This window comes from Spea bombifrons, chromosome 6 (assembly GCF_027358695.1).
Source record: "Spea bombifrons isolate aSpeBom1 chromosome 6, aSpeBom1.2.pri, whole genome shotgun sequence".
NCBI classification, from domain to species: domain Eukaryota; kingdom Metazoa; phylum Chordata; class Amphibia; order Anura; family Pelobatidae; genus Spea; species Spea bombifrons.
This window is the reverse complement of record NC_071092.1, coordinates 4,055,022-4,072,089: the sequence shown is the minus strand read 5'-3', so window position 1 is coordinate 4,072,089 and position 17,068 is coordinate 4,055,022. Positions and strand designations below refer to the sequence as shown.

At 38.9% G+C, this 17,068-nt stretch overlaps 1 protein-coding gene across 1 annotated transcript in view; it reads left to right on the top strand.

Moving 5' to 3' along the window:
• TAFA4 (TAFA chemokine like family member 4) overlaps window positions 1–17,068 on the top strand; it is a 35,057-nt gene that overhangs the window by 12,208 nt on the left and 5,781 nt on the right. The window contains exon 3 of the mRNA XM_053469926.1: window positions 12,208–12,363. Coding sequence (XP_053325901.1) covers window positions 12,208–12,363 — 156 coding nt within the window. The remainder of the gene's footprint in view (window positions 1–12,207; window positions 12,364–17,068) is intronic.

The following is a 17,068-nucleotide window of genomic DNA, read 5'->3' as shown; positions in this document are numbered from 1 at the left end:
CAATGCCCAAGCAACCATAAAATATTTGTCGCTGTCCAAGAGAAGTACTTTGTATTACTTTGTATTACTTTGTAACTACCAAGTCCTTCTATTTCTGGCTAATGGACATATCTAAGAACGTCTCAGGGTGGGCTACTCAGTGCTCTCCCCTTTGTTGAAGGTGGTAGGGCTGAGCAAATGAGTTGGGTTAGCCATGCGTGGAAGTTGGGCTAACCATTTGCATGGGTTGGGTTAGGCGGGGCTAGTCCAAAATAGAATTTAGTGGGTGGGGAGTGGGAGGAGAGTGGGAGTGGCCACAATATCTTTGTTTGGAGAAAAACTTCCTGGCTCAGGAAGTAGGGTTTCATCTTAAGACTTTGTGTCAAGCTCTGAGAGTCCTCTTCAACATGGGGGGAAAGACCATGAAAGTTTTTGAGTGCCAGTGGTGGTGACAACAAACATTAAATATCAAGGCAGAAAACAGCTATTATTTTTTTATGAATTGTGGGTTTGTGGGTCATCTGGGACAGGATATCGGCCAATAAAAATGGCACTTGTCATTTATTTGATATCGAGAAAGAATTCTTCAAAGAGACTCTTTTTTGTTTGAGACATTCCCTGCTTGGTCTCCTGTGTGCCGTCCTGGAGATTACTAAGAAGATTGAAAAACAGGAGAATTAGCAGAGAAATCACACAATTTCTTTTTGCATTTGGGACTTTGCATTGATCTCAGGCAGTGTGTTGCATTTTGATTTGTCATTTCGTGTTTCAGCTAATTAAAGCAAGCGACATACCGAGACAAGACCAAAGCATCCTTATTTAAAGGACTTCAGTTTTTGTTCCAACTGAAACTTGTTTTTTTTATATTTTTTTTATCTAAAGAATCAATATCCTTTCTCCGCAGCAGGCGAAAGTCGCGTTCAGAAACTGTAAAGAATGTATAAATAATAAAAAAAATAAAAAAAATGAATTGCCTGGGAAAATACAGATATTATTGTGAGATACTTTGAATCTTGCTTAAAAGTCGACCTTTTTTTTTTTGTTCATTGAGCTTAAAGATTATTTTCGGCATTTCTTGCAAGTTACCAGTTTCTTGACAAAAGCCGCCGGTAATTCTTTGTGATGTCACAAAAAAGTACACATCTCGAAATAAACAAAATGTTTATTAACCCCTTAAGGACAATGGGCGGCCCCTAAACCCATTGAAAACGATGCATTTTGGGCCCGTGCATGTACGGGCTTTGTCATTAAGGGGTTAAATTCGGTTTTATTCTGGGGATAAAAAATAATATAGAGTCGTGATCGATCACCTAAATACCATAATTAACCTCTATTTTTTCGCTGGCACGGCCTCCATAGAATGTGTTCGATGACGACGTGTGACACAGGACACCAGGATATGATGTCATATCATGGTCCTCGGGAGAGCAAGGGCAGCGACCGCGACCGGGGGAGTTCCTGCTTCAGGTCCTGGTATTTTCCGAGGCTCAGAGATTTATCCCTAGGTATAAAAACAGATCTTTTTAAATTAATTAATTCATTTATACAATATATGGTCCCTTTAAGGCTTCTGGAACACTCATGCATCATTATGATTGATTTACCCTTAAACTCAAGCTCATCGTAGCTTGCTTAGATTAATATGCTTCGCTATCGCGCGCACTCACACCCTATTTATTTAATTACACAATAAATAAATCTTGCTGTAACACTCACTTACGCTCGCTTACGGTGCAAAGTCGAACCTTAACCCGTAACTTCATTTTATCCGCATGCCCTTGCCCTTTTTGCAAACGTTCCGGTAAACTGCCGGAGTCAGCACCTTGCGGAGAGGAATCGTATGGAATCCAATTTAAGTCGAAATGAGCAACGTACAAATGCCTTTTGGCTGCCTTGATTAAGTGGAATGTCACAAAGCTTGTAGGTGACATAATAAAGCGACCCGGGGCGAGGAGGTTTAGATGTTGGAAAAATTATGTCTTCGTACACGTTATTTTCTTAAAATAACTAATCTCACGGATGTCTGTGGACGCTTAGCTGTCCGATATTATAAATATTGGTTGCCGTAAACGCGATAGTAGTTTACAGAACAAACAGACAAAATATCAAGTTTTTTTTTTTTTAAAAATTAAAAAAGCCTCCAGTTTTTAGGAATGCTTTTAAAGGTCGTTAAAGGTCAGGTCCTGCTGTGTAAAGGATGTAATGGAAATGTTGTCTTTTTTTTTTTTGGTATGACCCTTTTGAGGTATTTTGGTGTGTGTGTTGGAGTAGGTTTTGATGGAGTCAGTGTGTTGGTGTGTGTTTGGTGTGTAGGGGACACACAGATGAAGAAGAAGCTTTATAAAAGCAAGGGAAACGTTGCCACTATGGGTGAGGGTTGATAAGGACATTGTGTAGCCCAAGGGAAGATCGTCAAGAGGAGCAAAGGGAACGTCGTACTTTAGGGTGTCATGGCCATTTCAATACCCTAGGTACCATTACTGATGCCGGGCAGGACTGGAATTATGAACTGGGGCATTATATCACTGGGGCATTTGGCTGGGCTTGTCCTCTGAGCTGTGAGCCACGACCAGCCTGGCATAGCCAATGAGAGTTGGAAAAATAATATATTTTTTCTCTTTGGCTGCAGTGAGTTCTCACATTCTAATTTAGAATGCTGGTACACAGCCACAGAATCTTTGGTTGTATACATGAAAGGTTGGGGAGAACATCTGCTAAAAGCTTCTAAATTACAACTTTGGAGATTTAATGCTAGAAAAAAATAGATTTTATACACCTTGTTTGGAGGTCTTTAATGCTGATGGGGCCAAGGCGAAGCCCTGATGATGACCCATGTTTTTGGGTGCGTGGACAATCCATACGGCATAACGAGTCAGCTAGTTAGCTCAACATTTACAGATCGCCACTGAGTTGCAGATCCAAGGAGAATTTCAACGTTAAATGTGGCTGAAAATCATCCGCTAATGATCATTTGCAAATATTGATAACCCGATACGTCTGGAGGCTCCCCATTCGACCCGTGCGCGGTCATATATTCTACAAATTACCTCTAATGTATACATTGATGTAGCGTCAGTTTATTTTGGGTAGATATACAGTATTTCCATGAGCTTAACTCCTCCTTCACCAAAAATGATAGCTGAGTATATCATATATATGTATATCATATCTCATAAAGTCACAGTGTGTGTTTTGGGAGAAATATTTTATATTATATTAATATGGCATGGTTTCCTTAATAAAAGGTAAAATATCCACCCAGTTGAGAGGCCGGCCGTAAGCTAGAACTTATGTCAGACATAACCTTGATGGTGCTGTCCCTCTTTTATCCTTTAACAAGCATACAATTATGTTTTACCAATTAAACCTGACATATGTTTCTAAAAATATAAAAAATAAAAATGACCAGAACCATACTTTTTCAAAAACAAAGAATAAAAGAGGACCATCTTTGTACTGAACGAGGACCATGGGGTGGCTGCGTCCATAGATAATGTATCATCTGTGGGAGCTTGATATAGATTAGATTTATTGCATGATAAATATAAAGTTTATTGTAAATATTTAATAGGTCGTCGAAAGGGTTCCATCAGTCCGAGACCACACATTTTCATAAAATACCATATGGTACGTATTTTGTGCCACTTCACTAATGATTCTCCATGAGGCTTCAAGGCTGTTTTCACTTGGTTAATCTTCACTTACCTTCCTTCCCAGAGTGATAATAGCAGATAGGGGACGGTGCCGGGGAATTCACACATGATCAGATGAATGGTGACAGGTGCTTTGAAAAGTTATTAATTTCAGTATCTCGATTCTAAGAAGTCATTTGCTTGTCATTTGAAAAAAAGAGAAGCATTCAATGTGAAACTACGGAGAAATAATATGATGTTCGTGACTCAGAGAAGAAGATTAAGGGGCAACGGCCTTATTTCATTGACTTGCATTTCTCTTCAGAGATATAAGGTTCTTCTAGAACAACGCATCGTAACGGAAGTGAAAAATGATAAGCCGTTCATGCGTCGGATCATAAGTTAAGGAATCAGTTGACTAAGTTCAGACAGGGTCTCCCCGTTATTGCAAGACAACAGTAGCTACCCTCTTAATGTAGATGGATTCCTGGAGAACATGGCTTCTGACAACTTGTCTCACTTCCTTTAGAGGTTTGCTCAAAGCCTTCTAAAGTTGGGTAATAAGCCATTGCTTAAGACACAGCACGGAAATCGATTCCGCTCGGAACCCAACCTTATTCCATCAATGGCCATTGTGGGGGCAAGAAGCAGGGTTCACGTGGTATGTTCACTCATTGGCTTAGCACCAACAGTTCTTCTGCTGATCCCCTTATTAAATGGGACAAATTATCCACTTGTTATCAATATATTAAGTGAATAAACAGTTAAAGCTTAACTATATTTTGAGCTAAACATCATGGCCATCTGGTGAAGACAATATGCATATAGTAAAGTTTGTATATGGATTCTGGGGTTGATTTTACATTTTAGGCTTGACAAAGGCTACTGCTAGAACTCCATTCTCTAAAAGTAATACTTATGTAACAAGAAGTTGGCAAAAAGAGGGCAGAACAAGAGTCAGATCATGCACACAACTGGACCTGGACTGGTACATGTTCAAATTGGCATTAGGAACACCCAATAAACCACTGGGATATCATAGAAGGCCAGTTGCTTCATTCCCATTAATGGGGTATCATAAAAGTGGGCCCACCGCCCTCTTCCCAAAGTTGGATCTTAGTTACTGTTTTTTAATGGAGTTCCATGGAGACCTGTGTCTTCTATAAGATGACTCTCCTTTTTCTTGTCTCCTAACGAGACATAGGTTGCCAGGGTATAACATTTTATATCAATCTCCAGGAGTAACCCCAGACCTTAACAATGGTGGCAAATCGTTTGCTTCTCAATTGCAAGACTTAATCTGGATTCCCATGGATGATACAAGAAGGCATTGGGCGGCTTGGGAAGACAACCATACCATGTTGATCGACCATGTCCAGCTTCAAGCTCTTCAAGAATTCAAGTAATTCTAATATTAGACAATGAGCTTTGATAATAAAAGCGTCTCCCCCTGTACAGCCTTTGTTGATTCCTCTCAAAAATATTCTACTTTTTAGATACAAAATATAATACAGTAGGCAAGGAGAACCAGATAAAGCAATTATTTTAACACAAATACATTTCCGAAATTGTAAAATGACCACGCTTTATGATTATTGCGGGCTGTAACACTTATTATTAAAAATAGACACAATATACTTCTTTTTATTTTTTTTATTTTTCCGATTTAACCCCCCCCCCTTTAAGATTAATTACAAATTCCAGTAATCTCTGGCATTCGGTTTCTGCTTGATCCGGTCTAGATGGACACACATATGCCAGGTTTCTAGGGTAACACATTATGCTGATTGCCCTAATTAAAATCATAACTAAGCTACTTAGATGGAAATTAGTTTAGCGGCTCTCCTCTGGCTTAACAAATTGCCTCTTCTGAATGGAAGGTTTGGGGTGATCATTTTTTTGAGATTTTTTTTTTAAAAAATTGAGTTTTGCAAAAAAATAAAGTCTAGCTTTGAAAAAAAAAAAACAATATGCATTTAAAACGGCGTCAAAGAATAGCGCAAAGAGGAAACATTGACGGCCACGATCGCGTTCAAAAAACAGACATCTCCTGGATGCATTTCAACCAAAGCCACTCTCGGTTCTTACATATTTATGACCACCTCGGGCCATCTGCTGATCTGTCACTGATCTGAAATGAAGAGGAAAAAATTAATCTTAAACACAGTCTTGCTTATCACAGCAAAACATACTTTACCATGTTTATTTCTTGTCATTTCTCCAGATTCGAATAGCGGTGATTAGTTTTATTCCTAGCGTGAAAACGTTAGAATGTGAAAAGTTAAAAAAAAACAAAAAAAAAAAACGCTAACCTAAGTTAACTGTCAAAAGGGTTAATGTGTTTAGAGCTCCAAGGGTTTTTTTTTGTAGATTTCATACAAAAAATGAAAGGTTTGATGGGGACTTTGCTCTTAATTTATTCATTCGAAGGATCGACTATGAATTTGGTGTAAAAAAACATATTAAATAAACAGAATTAAATTAAATTCACAAGTAGCACTTTTGTGAAAGTGGACATTTAGAAATGGAAGAACGTAACCCGAAAATGCACCAGGTACTTGGGGAAAAAAGACTTGTGCACATGGACCAGAAACTCTTCGGGGGAAATTTTTCATTTTGTATTCTATTCTAGTCTACTTTTAGACTCAGAGATGAAATTTAATGTCACTCACTCTCATTCACTCGCTCACACCCTCTTCTCATTCCCTTATTCTCAATGTCTCTCTACCTTCTCCAACAACTGCTTCTTCTCTGTCTCCTTCTCTATAGCTCCTCTACTTGTTCTTCTCCCTCTTTTTGTTCTTCTCCTTCTTCTTTTCCCAGCTCTCTGCTGCTCCCAACTCTTCCCTGCATTATCCCACCCTCTTCCGTGTTGCGCAAGTTACTCCAAGTGGCCAGAATAATGCAGACAGATCCTAGGAGAAAAAAGGAGAGTTCCTTCACTTCTCCGTGGACCTATCTGTGGGGAAATATTACCCACTCATGTAAATAAGGCCATCTTCATTAAAATATATCATATTTATTATTTCATGGGGTGGAGACAGTCGCCTATGGTAGGTATTGTCTTTGGGTTCCAAGGAAAATGTCCGTAGAATTCTAATATTCTATTTTTGTAGTAAAATTAAAACAAAATATTGCGGGCAGAGCGGAAAACCATAGACAAAAATGTAACACAGACAAAGGGAAGTTTGTTCATGGTTCTATGTCGGCCATGTGCATATAATCACCAGGGTTAAATAAGTATATAATACGTTCTTTTCCACCAAACACAGGTAGCTTGATCTATACGAAAAAGAAATCGCCTCCGTGCCACTGAGCATTTAGATGGTATCTATAAGGCAGGACCGCAGTAATTCCACCAGACAGTTCAGAGAAGTGCCAGAAGCTGAACTAATGTTCACAGTATGTCATAAACCAATAAAATAATGTTTCATGATGTTTCAAGTGTGTGCTCAGCAATAAATGGCATGGTCGTGATGGGTCTTTAGAAGTGCCCGGGTGAACCATACGAAAAGAAATATTAGCTCTGATATATATTATTTTTTTTTCTCTCTCGTCGTCCTGAGTGCATATTGAATGAACTTTAATATTCTCCTCTACAGATTTCATTACAGATATTAAGAATCCATTGTAGATTTGATAATAACATGTTGGCGTATCGCAGTCATAAAGGACAAACCCCCAGCATTATATTTCTGTGTACAAATGACAGATAAGCCCGATAATTATTTCCCGCGTGCGGCTGGCGGCGAGGAGACCACCGCATCCTTTCTGCCGCTTGTCATTCATACACATAAGCCGCGGATAGTCCTATTGCCCTATGCAATGGCTTAACTCAAAATTCTGGGGTCCCCTTGCAAGGTGTAAATGTGGGGGTCCCCCTCTTCATGTACATGTCCTGCTTTGGGTCTAAATAGTTGTGTCCAGGACAATATATGGTCAGATGTAAAATTCAACTATATATAATAAACACGTAGATATTAACCTAAATACACATTTTTTTAACATCAATTGCAATAAAATTCCTAAGTAAGAGATGTGCTGTTTAGGATTTTTTTCTATTTCTTTTTATTTTTTTTTGCTGTTCTTGGACTTTAATTTTTTGTGGCAATTAGTAGCCTTCATCGCTCTTCAAATTGCCCCACAGATTCGCTGGGTTAGAGTTCTAGGGGTAGAATTAGAGGGGGCCCTTTTGCCTTTGTTGCACAGATGTCTGTTGTTCCAATCATGGGAGGATTGGCGATGACGGGGCTGCCCTGGCACTTTAAGGCAAGTGGCCACCTGATGACATGTGTGACCAACGGCTGGATATGAGTGGCCGCACACCCTGTTTTTATACTCACAAAGAGTATCCAGCCACTGGCCACATGTCCCAGCACTTGATCTCACGCTGGAGTAGCAGATCGGGTGAGTGTGTGGCACTGTCTGCCAGGTGTCCCAGATGGCCAGTCCATGTCTGGTCCAACGAGTAAACCAAGAAGTGATCTCCGACTGCCTCCTTAATGGGGTGGCCAATTCCTTCTGATCATAAAAGAACACAGACCTTTTCAGTTCTATTTTTTATAATCTTGAGCGCTCTTTTCAGTGTTTATGGCACCTCTCCGCTGTCATTGTGTTTTGATTTATCGACCGCTCACATTCAATGCTTTCTTCCGTGGCAATGTCTCGTTGCTTCTATCTGATCTCGGGTCACCTAGACTACATACTCCAGGAGACTCCAATCTCCATATGGATGTGACCTCTCACCAAAGGATAGAGTGTATTACCGTGCTACATGATTCATGTCTGCAGAGCCAGCTGATTCCACGGAGCTTTGAAGGTCATAGTTTTATTTCACTCTTCAGATACCTCATTAATACACCATGCGCGATACTCACTGTCCATTTATTTCAGATTTACAAATACATATATGCATTCGCTGGCCAGTTACAGTCCCGTGACTGCTAATGGACTACTACTCACATCAATCTTACTTTAAAATGGTGGGGGGGGGCTAAATGCTCAAGCCCTATCTCTACAATCCCTGGGGTTAATTGAGTGGCTGAGCATAATGAGGGTTGTATTCCATAGCATTGTCTCGGTGGCAGAATGTATTGACTAGGATCTTGTCTAAAACCAGAAGAGGCTTTTGCTGGGTGTCTTGAGAGTCATCATCCAAAATGCCAAAGATTCACACGCCACGGTATATTTAGTGAAGAAAATTAAAACATTTTTTTTTACCCAAAACTCAATCATTGAATCGCTTATACCTGAATCAGCGACAGCGTGTGATAACTTGTTTTTACACCTTTCATGCTTATTTCTTCACCGTCAGAGTCTTTCGGTTCCGTTAGTCAGAACAGTCATGAGTTGATACAGTTAATTTTTTCTGTTAGGTGAGAGCTGGCTGATGAATGACCAGTTTTTGTGTTTGTTCTGAACTTTCGTCAACTTGATTTTAAAGTGAACCTGAATCTTTGAACGTATTGATTATAATGTGTCTTATAATAAACAAAAACAGAATTTGCCGGCAGATCGGCCCCATTCGGCCCCATCTAGTCTTCCCGTTTTTCCTGCTGTAAAGACCTTAATCAGTCATTCATTTGTCTTTTATCAACCATTCTGACTCTCTGAATAACGAAATTCTATGGAGGAACGGACTTCATTAGCATCGCCATAAAGCATCAGCTCAGTGTTGTGTTTCGGCCGGGAAAGTCACCCAAAATATCACATGACTGACATTTTTTTTTTGTTTTTGTCAATACTGATGGACATTATTGTATACAGTGCTGGGGGGTTATTGCGGTATACTGCACTGGGGGGTTGTTACTGTATACAGTGCTGGGGGGGTTATTATTACTGTATATAGCACATGGCCTGCAAAGCCTCCTAAGATACAATATTACTGCAGGTTTGTGGTTTGTTGTTTAAACAAATCCTCTGTTCTCTATCCCAAATGTCTCATACTCCTGCCTCTGCGAATGAATGTGGACACAGATAATATTTCCAGCTGTTATTAGAATGAGGAATTCTTAGATAAACTTTCAGCTACACTGAACAATGTCAAATGATTTTGCATTCTCATAACTAGGAGTGATGGCTTCTCGATGGCACCAGACTGTGGATTTTATGAAATGCTTTGGATAAAAATGTTTGACTGAAAAAATAAATCAACAAAACATATATTTTTCACCGTAATCAAGGAGAAAAAAACTACCACGCATGTTTCCCGATATTTCTTACGTCTTCCCAAACCCTTTATGTGGCAAGAGAAACCAAAGTTAAGAATATCCATAAGATGTCTTCTTCCACTTTTACAACGGTTAGCAATTTCTTTCTTCTTTAACTTTAACTTTAGGAACCGCTTTTTACACATTTTTGCAAAAAATGATGGCATCATTGAAATGATTAAATAGAACAAATTTATAAACATATAATAATGATTAATAATACAGAACTGCTTTAAATGTGGATCCAGAGAACAGCAGGAACATTCTATTGTTTTCAGGTTGAAATGATGGAATTCAAAATTGTTCAAATTTTCATTTTAACACATTTTTTGAAATTCGTTAATTCATATGAATGTCCAAAAATTAGGAGGGGGCTCAGACTTTTTGACTGAAATGAATTTTTCTCTCTCTCTCTCTCTTTCAACTCTCAAACTTTCTCTGCCTTCTTTGACAACCGCTTCTTCTTTGTTTCTTCTCCGCTTCTCCTTCTCCATTTCTCTTTCTCCGCAGGTCTACTTCTCCTTCTCCGATGGTTTGCTTTACCTGCTCCATTTCTCCTTCTCAACTATTCTCTCCTCTTCCAAGTACTTCCGTAACAGGGCGGAGCCTCCACATATAGCATAGGGACATCCTCCCTCCCACTCCTCCAATCAGGGAGAGGTATTTGGAGGCTCCACCCTGTTGCAGAAGTACTTGGATCAAGAGAGAATAATTCAGACGGATCAACGGAGCAGGAAAAGCGGAGAAGGAGAAGCAGAGGGCGGAGAAGGAGATGGAGAAGTGGAGGAGAAGACGGAGAAAAGGAGGAGAAGACGGAGAAGTGGAGGAGAAGACGGAGAAGTGGAGGAGGAGAAGGAGAAGCAGAGGAGGAGACAGAGAAAGGGAGAAGGAGAAGCAGTTGGGAGAGTTTAAGAGAGAGTGAAAGAAAATGAGTAAGAGAGAGTGAGAAAGTGTGAGTGAGACTGAGTGACAACAAATTTTGTTTCAGAGTGAAAAAAGTCCACTGAATTTCACCCGAAAGGGCAGGAAACAATTTTTTTTATCTGAAAACTAATGGACCAAAATTTAGACAAAAATGTGTTCAGATTTAGTGACTGCTCCACATTTATTACTTTGCGCACGCACGCTTATCCATGCGGCGTTTTCAGGTTGCTAAGCAACTGTACCAAATCGAGTCCTATACACTAAACATAAAAAATTATTAATGAGAACATGCACACGGTAATATTTCAGGCATCCTCAAAGTCAGATTTATGCCGGGGAATAAAAGCGATCCTTTGAAAGGGAACAGATGCTTGTTACATTGCTGCGGAGCTGTTTATGTTTGGCATTGCAAATGAAATGGCTTTTTCTACGGCGGTCAGGTTAGATTACCGTGCAAGAAATGTATGAAATATACTGACTCGGGGGGGGGGGGCAAAAAATGCTTTAATCCGCTTGGAATCTGAGATACCGTAACCAACAAATATGTTTTACTTGTTAGAAACCACACAAAGCACCAGAGGGAATTATAACTCTGTCCGGATAATTTATCCACCTGATTATAATTACAATAAAAAAAAAAATCAAAATGATTTGAGTCCTAATCCAACCTAATTCACAAAATTCTGAAAGCCTAGAAAAGGACGGGAAGAATTCTGGTACCGACGTGACACGAGGTTTATTAGAGATATTAGAATATTATGGTTTCATTGCATTAGATTGTAAACGTGCGCGCCGGGCCCTAATCAATCGGTTCATCATAGTCTGGTTTTGTCAGACCCCTTTGAATGTATGGACTATAAGAAGGGCTGCTGAAATTGTTGACTCCATATAAATAAAATCTAATAATGATTATTGTTAATAATAATAAAATTGAAATAATGGAGAAAAAAAAACAAAACTTTATAATAATAAGAATAGTATGTCTATACACGAGAAGATAAGATTTGTGTGCTTTCCACGCTTGACCAAGAGTCTCTGGGTGAAACCCTGCTTCCCTGGGTCTCCGAGTCAATTTCTTCTTTCTCCAGGCAGGGGAGCAGCGTCTAGGCCACGCCTACCCCTGACAACTTCCTGTGTACTCCCTGACAACTTCCTGTCTTTAAAGGGTAGCGGCCGGACCATCCCTGGAAGGGGAGAACAGAATGTATTCCTCCTTACATAGGTCTGCTGAAATGGAGGCTCTGTGATTTAATGTTACTAATTCTTACACATACACAACATATCAAATAACCGTATCAATGCATCTGCTCGTCTCTCTACCTCTTATAAGGTATTTGTCCTTCTTTAAGGTAATTTTTACAAGGTCCAACCTGATACATCATACAACATCTTGTCTTTGTTTTTTGACTTGCCATGGATCGAAGAAGCCACCGTTAATCGTTTCATTCTTTACTTCTGCGCAGGGCATTACCAGGTCAAACAAGGAACGTGCGAGGTTGTCGCAGTTCACCGATGTTGTAATAAAAACAGAATCGAAGAAAGGTCCCAAACCGTGAAGTGCTCCTGCTTCCCTGGACAGGTCGCAGGTACCACAAGGGCTCAGCCTTCTTGTGTAGAAGGTAAGATGACACCAACCTGCTATGTGTATCAGAGCATGCCCTGCTTACAGAGCGAGACTTCCTAATTTTACTAAAGCCTAAATTTTACTAAATGTAACTTTTTATTTTTACTATGATTAGTTTCATAAGTCGAATAAGTACTTTCACCCCTAAATATTACTTAGAAAGAACCAGTAGAGTATAATAACTATATGTCCCTCAGCATGAATGTCTATGTTTGCGTGCATTTAGTATATTTGTGGTTTTTACTTCTTATATTCCTAATTTGCATGGATAGCCCTCATTTTGTTGTTATATTTTATGGAAAGCCCCTAATAACACTTGATTTAAACTCTCAGAAATGTTTATGGTATCTAGTATCATTTAAGTCCGGTAAGGCTAAATATAAATCACAGAAGAATGTTTAACTCAACGAAGAACTTGTCCTGCTGAATCATCCTCGTTTAAAGCCTACAAACCGTGAACAGGAGAATCTCGTATCTTATGAAAGAGAAAAAAATATTGTAGACATTTATCAAAATATAAAGCTTCAGATACATATCATGAAACATCTTCGAGACGGAAAAAAAAAAAGATTAATATCTGGTTCGCTACGCCGCTAATTTATTTTGTCAAAGCAGACACTCGGAGCTCAAATTATACTCTCCGTCTCTGTTCGGATTCTACGGGAAGTCTTTTGGTTTAAAATACAAGATAAATGTGACAAATTTAGAAAAATATGGGGAATAAGAAAGACAGTGCTTTTTCATAACTGGGAATTTAAGCATGAGATATCTGTGGTTCATGAAGGCTTCTATTAAATCAAAGCTTTGTCAAACCATCGAGATTTAATCTTTGTTTTTATAGTTCAACTGAGAACGGTAGAATTTTTTTTTAAAATTGGAGGAGTAAAAGTTCTGGGATTATGAAACATTAATGGAAATTTGCAAGCCTTCTGTAGATAGCTTCTACAAACAAGCGGCAACGTTTAATTTTGGAACCCTGGGCTGAATTTTAAATATAATCGTGTATATTTAAGTCTTCTCCTGATGTCCCGGAGACCTACTGGTTGGTCTCATCACTAGAGCTGGGAAAAATATGAAAAAACATTGGCTTTTCGTCATCTTCTCTGGTAACTCCACCAGGATCGTTGACTAATGAGAAACTGGACAGAAACCTCTGCAATATATTTGGGGGAAACTCAACCATGGAAAAAAAGAAAGGTTCCCCAGGTCCCAATATAGACTCTCACATTCAGATTTAATATTGTAAGCATGAAGTCATAATTGCGGAACAAATCCTAACGGGTTGAGACAATCGATGACTCGAGAACCGCACGATGGCTCATCACGATGAATCATCTCATTTGTAAAATGGATATAATCTCCTGCCATCAGAGACTTGTCAGACGCAATATTGTGAAGTCTGAAGTCCCCAACAACCAACAAGCCTATGATTTCCGTATTCTTAACTGAATCATGGGTCTGTTGAAGAAATAAAAAAAATGATGCATGGCAGCTTCATTTATTGTCGGCACCCGTGACTATCTGCTCTGTTCCACGTTAGACATCAGCTCAGAAGGTACTTAATACCTTCAAACAGGATCAAATACAAAATACCCTTCCTCCAGTATTTGATTAAGGTTTTTCTGCGCATTATTCATTTCTCCAGCTAGAGCTATCATTAACACGGATCAAATGGAGCAACTGGCTGTTACCCAGGGCTGCCTTAGACGTCCGCAGCAGATATCCCTTGGGTGCCATCAACAGCCACCATCAACCCCATCTGAGCTGAGATATGACATCATATCCCTACTGCCAGCAGTATTTAGAAGGGAGAAGGGATTTAGAAGGGAGTAGCGTTTGGGATGGAGAGATGGAAGCCCACAAGGGCTTCATTATTTTTAAAGACAAAGACAGTCCTGTATTTATATAATTTAGAAAATAAGTTGATGGAATTGTTGTAGATTAGAACTCCATGTAACCAATCACATAAGAAAGACAGAAACGCCATTTTTGATTAGCTGCCCATACGTAGACAGACTGAAGGCTCCGGGAGTCCGGGACCTTTTCATATTCCCAGACTAGCATTTAAGCGAGAATGCATCAGATCATATAGAAGATATTGTTCTTTTTGGCCGTATAAATGTGAATGATATGAATGTTTTCAACAGCACAGGGAATTTAAGGAATATATGTCACTTACATGTACCCAAAGACACATTGACCCAACTTTTGGACATGTCATATGGATCTATAAATACATCTAGATGGGCTTTTTATTGGCTTATAGTTGGAGTTTTCAGTTCAAAATGTGCATCATGAGAAGGGTCTATAAGGAAAAGGTTTATTTAATATTGGAAGACGGATGATGGGTTGATTTCATCCATCGACATTTATTTCATATTCCCATTGAATGAAACTCTTAATCCATTTTTTTCTACTTGACCTTAATAGTTTGGTTTCTACCATACAGTCTACCAAACAAACAGCATTAAACAATTTGTCCTCTATGACAAATTTAGTTGGAACCCTCTACAGCAGGGGTGTCCAACGTCCGGGCCTCCAGCTGCTGCAGGACTACATTTCCCATAATGCTCTTTCAGATAAGGGGCTGGCCGAGGAACATGGGAGATGTAGTCCTGCAGCAGCTGGAGGGCCGCAGGTTGGACACCCCTGCTCTACAGTAACTCATCAAACCAGCCTTAAACACAGAGAAGCTGTACCCTAAAGTGAACTTTTTCGTTCATTTATCTTGAATGTATCTTGAAGAGTCCATTGTGTCTTAGAAATCTTTCTCTTTGCCTATTTATCTGGAATGTCTAAGGCTTACCTATCAGTTTGGGAAAGTGGACGGTTTCTTTATTCAGCTCCTTGCTAAATCAGGGCTAAGGTCAGGGCAGGAGATCAATCAGAACATTCCTTCCAGAGGTTTCCCATGACCTTGTTTTGTAACCAGTGGAGATAATCTAGTAACATTAAGAAATGATAACATTTAATACGTATCCCTTGAAGGAAATTAAGATTCTTGAAAGTCAGCAGCTGTGTCTTCTCAATATCCCACCGTAGACATTAGCTCTGGAGATACTTAGTAAGCACATCGAATGCTCGTCCTCCAGCATGCAATTAGTTAGCTCAGTTTAATTTTTACTTTTTTTTTAAGAGAGTGGTAGATAAGTGGTACAACCTCACTGAAAAAGTGGTAGAGGGTAATACAGTGAGGGTATTAAACATGCATGGGACAGACATACGGCTCCTGACGAGACCAACGACTGATTAAGTGCCGAATGGGGCTGATCTGCCGGCAAATTCTATGTTTCTTTGCAAGCATTTTTTTTATACACACTTTTGAAAGTTTTTTTTCATGTATGAACAACTTTTAGCCATTAAATTTTTTTTACCGTCCATAATAATTGAATAGATATCACATTTTTTAAAACGCTTTCACAGCAGTGACCAGTAGAGGGCGCTTTATTTGCATGGAAATTAATGATTTTACCAAAATAGGAAGTTAATATGTTTTGACCTATTTAGTTCTTTCAGATTTTTTAGAGAAATGACACACAAATAATTGCATCTTTTTTTTTTTGTACAAAATATTCTCCTTTTCCGACCCCGTAACACCATCTACCGCAATAAATGAATTTCTTTACCTTGTGCTTCATTGCACTGTGTTATATATATCTATTAATGATGTTTCCTGTTGCTTTTCAATCTGTTCCATTATAAAACAAGGCAATTCATCTTTCTTCCATGTTCATTTTCTTAACAGGATTTTAAATCATCTATGAATGAGGTTTCCAGAAATGTGTTTTAATTCATGGATGCTTTCAATTATTTCTTGCGCATTTTTTTTTTCCGGCGTGACACCGTCATAAATTAAATGCCGATATGTGTTTTGCATTTGTCAAGCACCATGTTTTAATTCAGATTACTTAGTGTTCTCTGGTGGAATGCAAGAAAAACCCACATTTTATAGGAAAGCTGTCGCTAAAAGAAAACTTTACATTAATCAGCGGAGCAGAACAAAGTTCTATGTTAATATTTTGTAAAAGTGTAGCAATTGTAAAGGTATTTTAATAACTTTTGTTGCTTTTTTTATTATTATTTGTCTCTCATGCTTAGATGAAATATTTCTTCCCGGATCCCGGACTTAGTAATGACTTGAATTTTGTTTAATTACTTAAAAAAGATTAAAAATATATTTTTTAACCCCTTAATGACAAAGGCCGTACATGTACGGGCTCAAAATGCATTGTTTTCAATGGGTTTAGGGACCGCCCATTGTCCTTAAGGGGTTAAAAGGGCCATTATGCCCATTTTCATTCTCTACTCATTTCTGTAATAGTTTTACTTTTAATGGAACCTTTTAGCAATGTCAAAATCATTCCTGAAAATATCTTCAACTGATTTTATTTCTTTATTTTCTCTCCTTTTTTATAGTTTTAGATGTATTCCAGGACTATTCTGTAATCTCCACACAGACAAGGAGTTGTGCTTTCACTTCGCTCTTAATTATGAACGCCCAACACTGTCCCATTTCTCCAGCTAGCCCTGTATAATGTATAATTCAATCTGTTAAGGAACCCTTGAAGAAATGTAAATGATTTAATAGACAGGTGCAAACGGGCCAAAAACGGTCCGGACAAATTTAGTTGCACCCATTTGTTTTCGGGTAACAAATTTAGTTCCCTGCCCATGCGGTTCTGCTGAAAATCAGAGGGCAT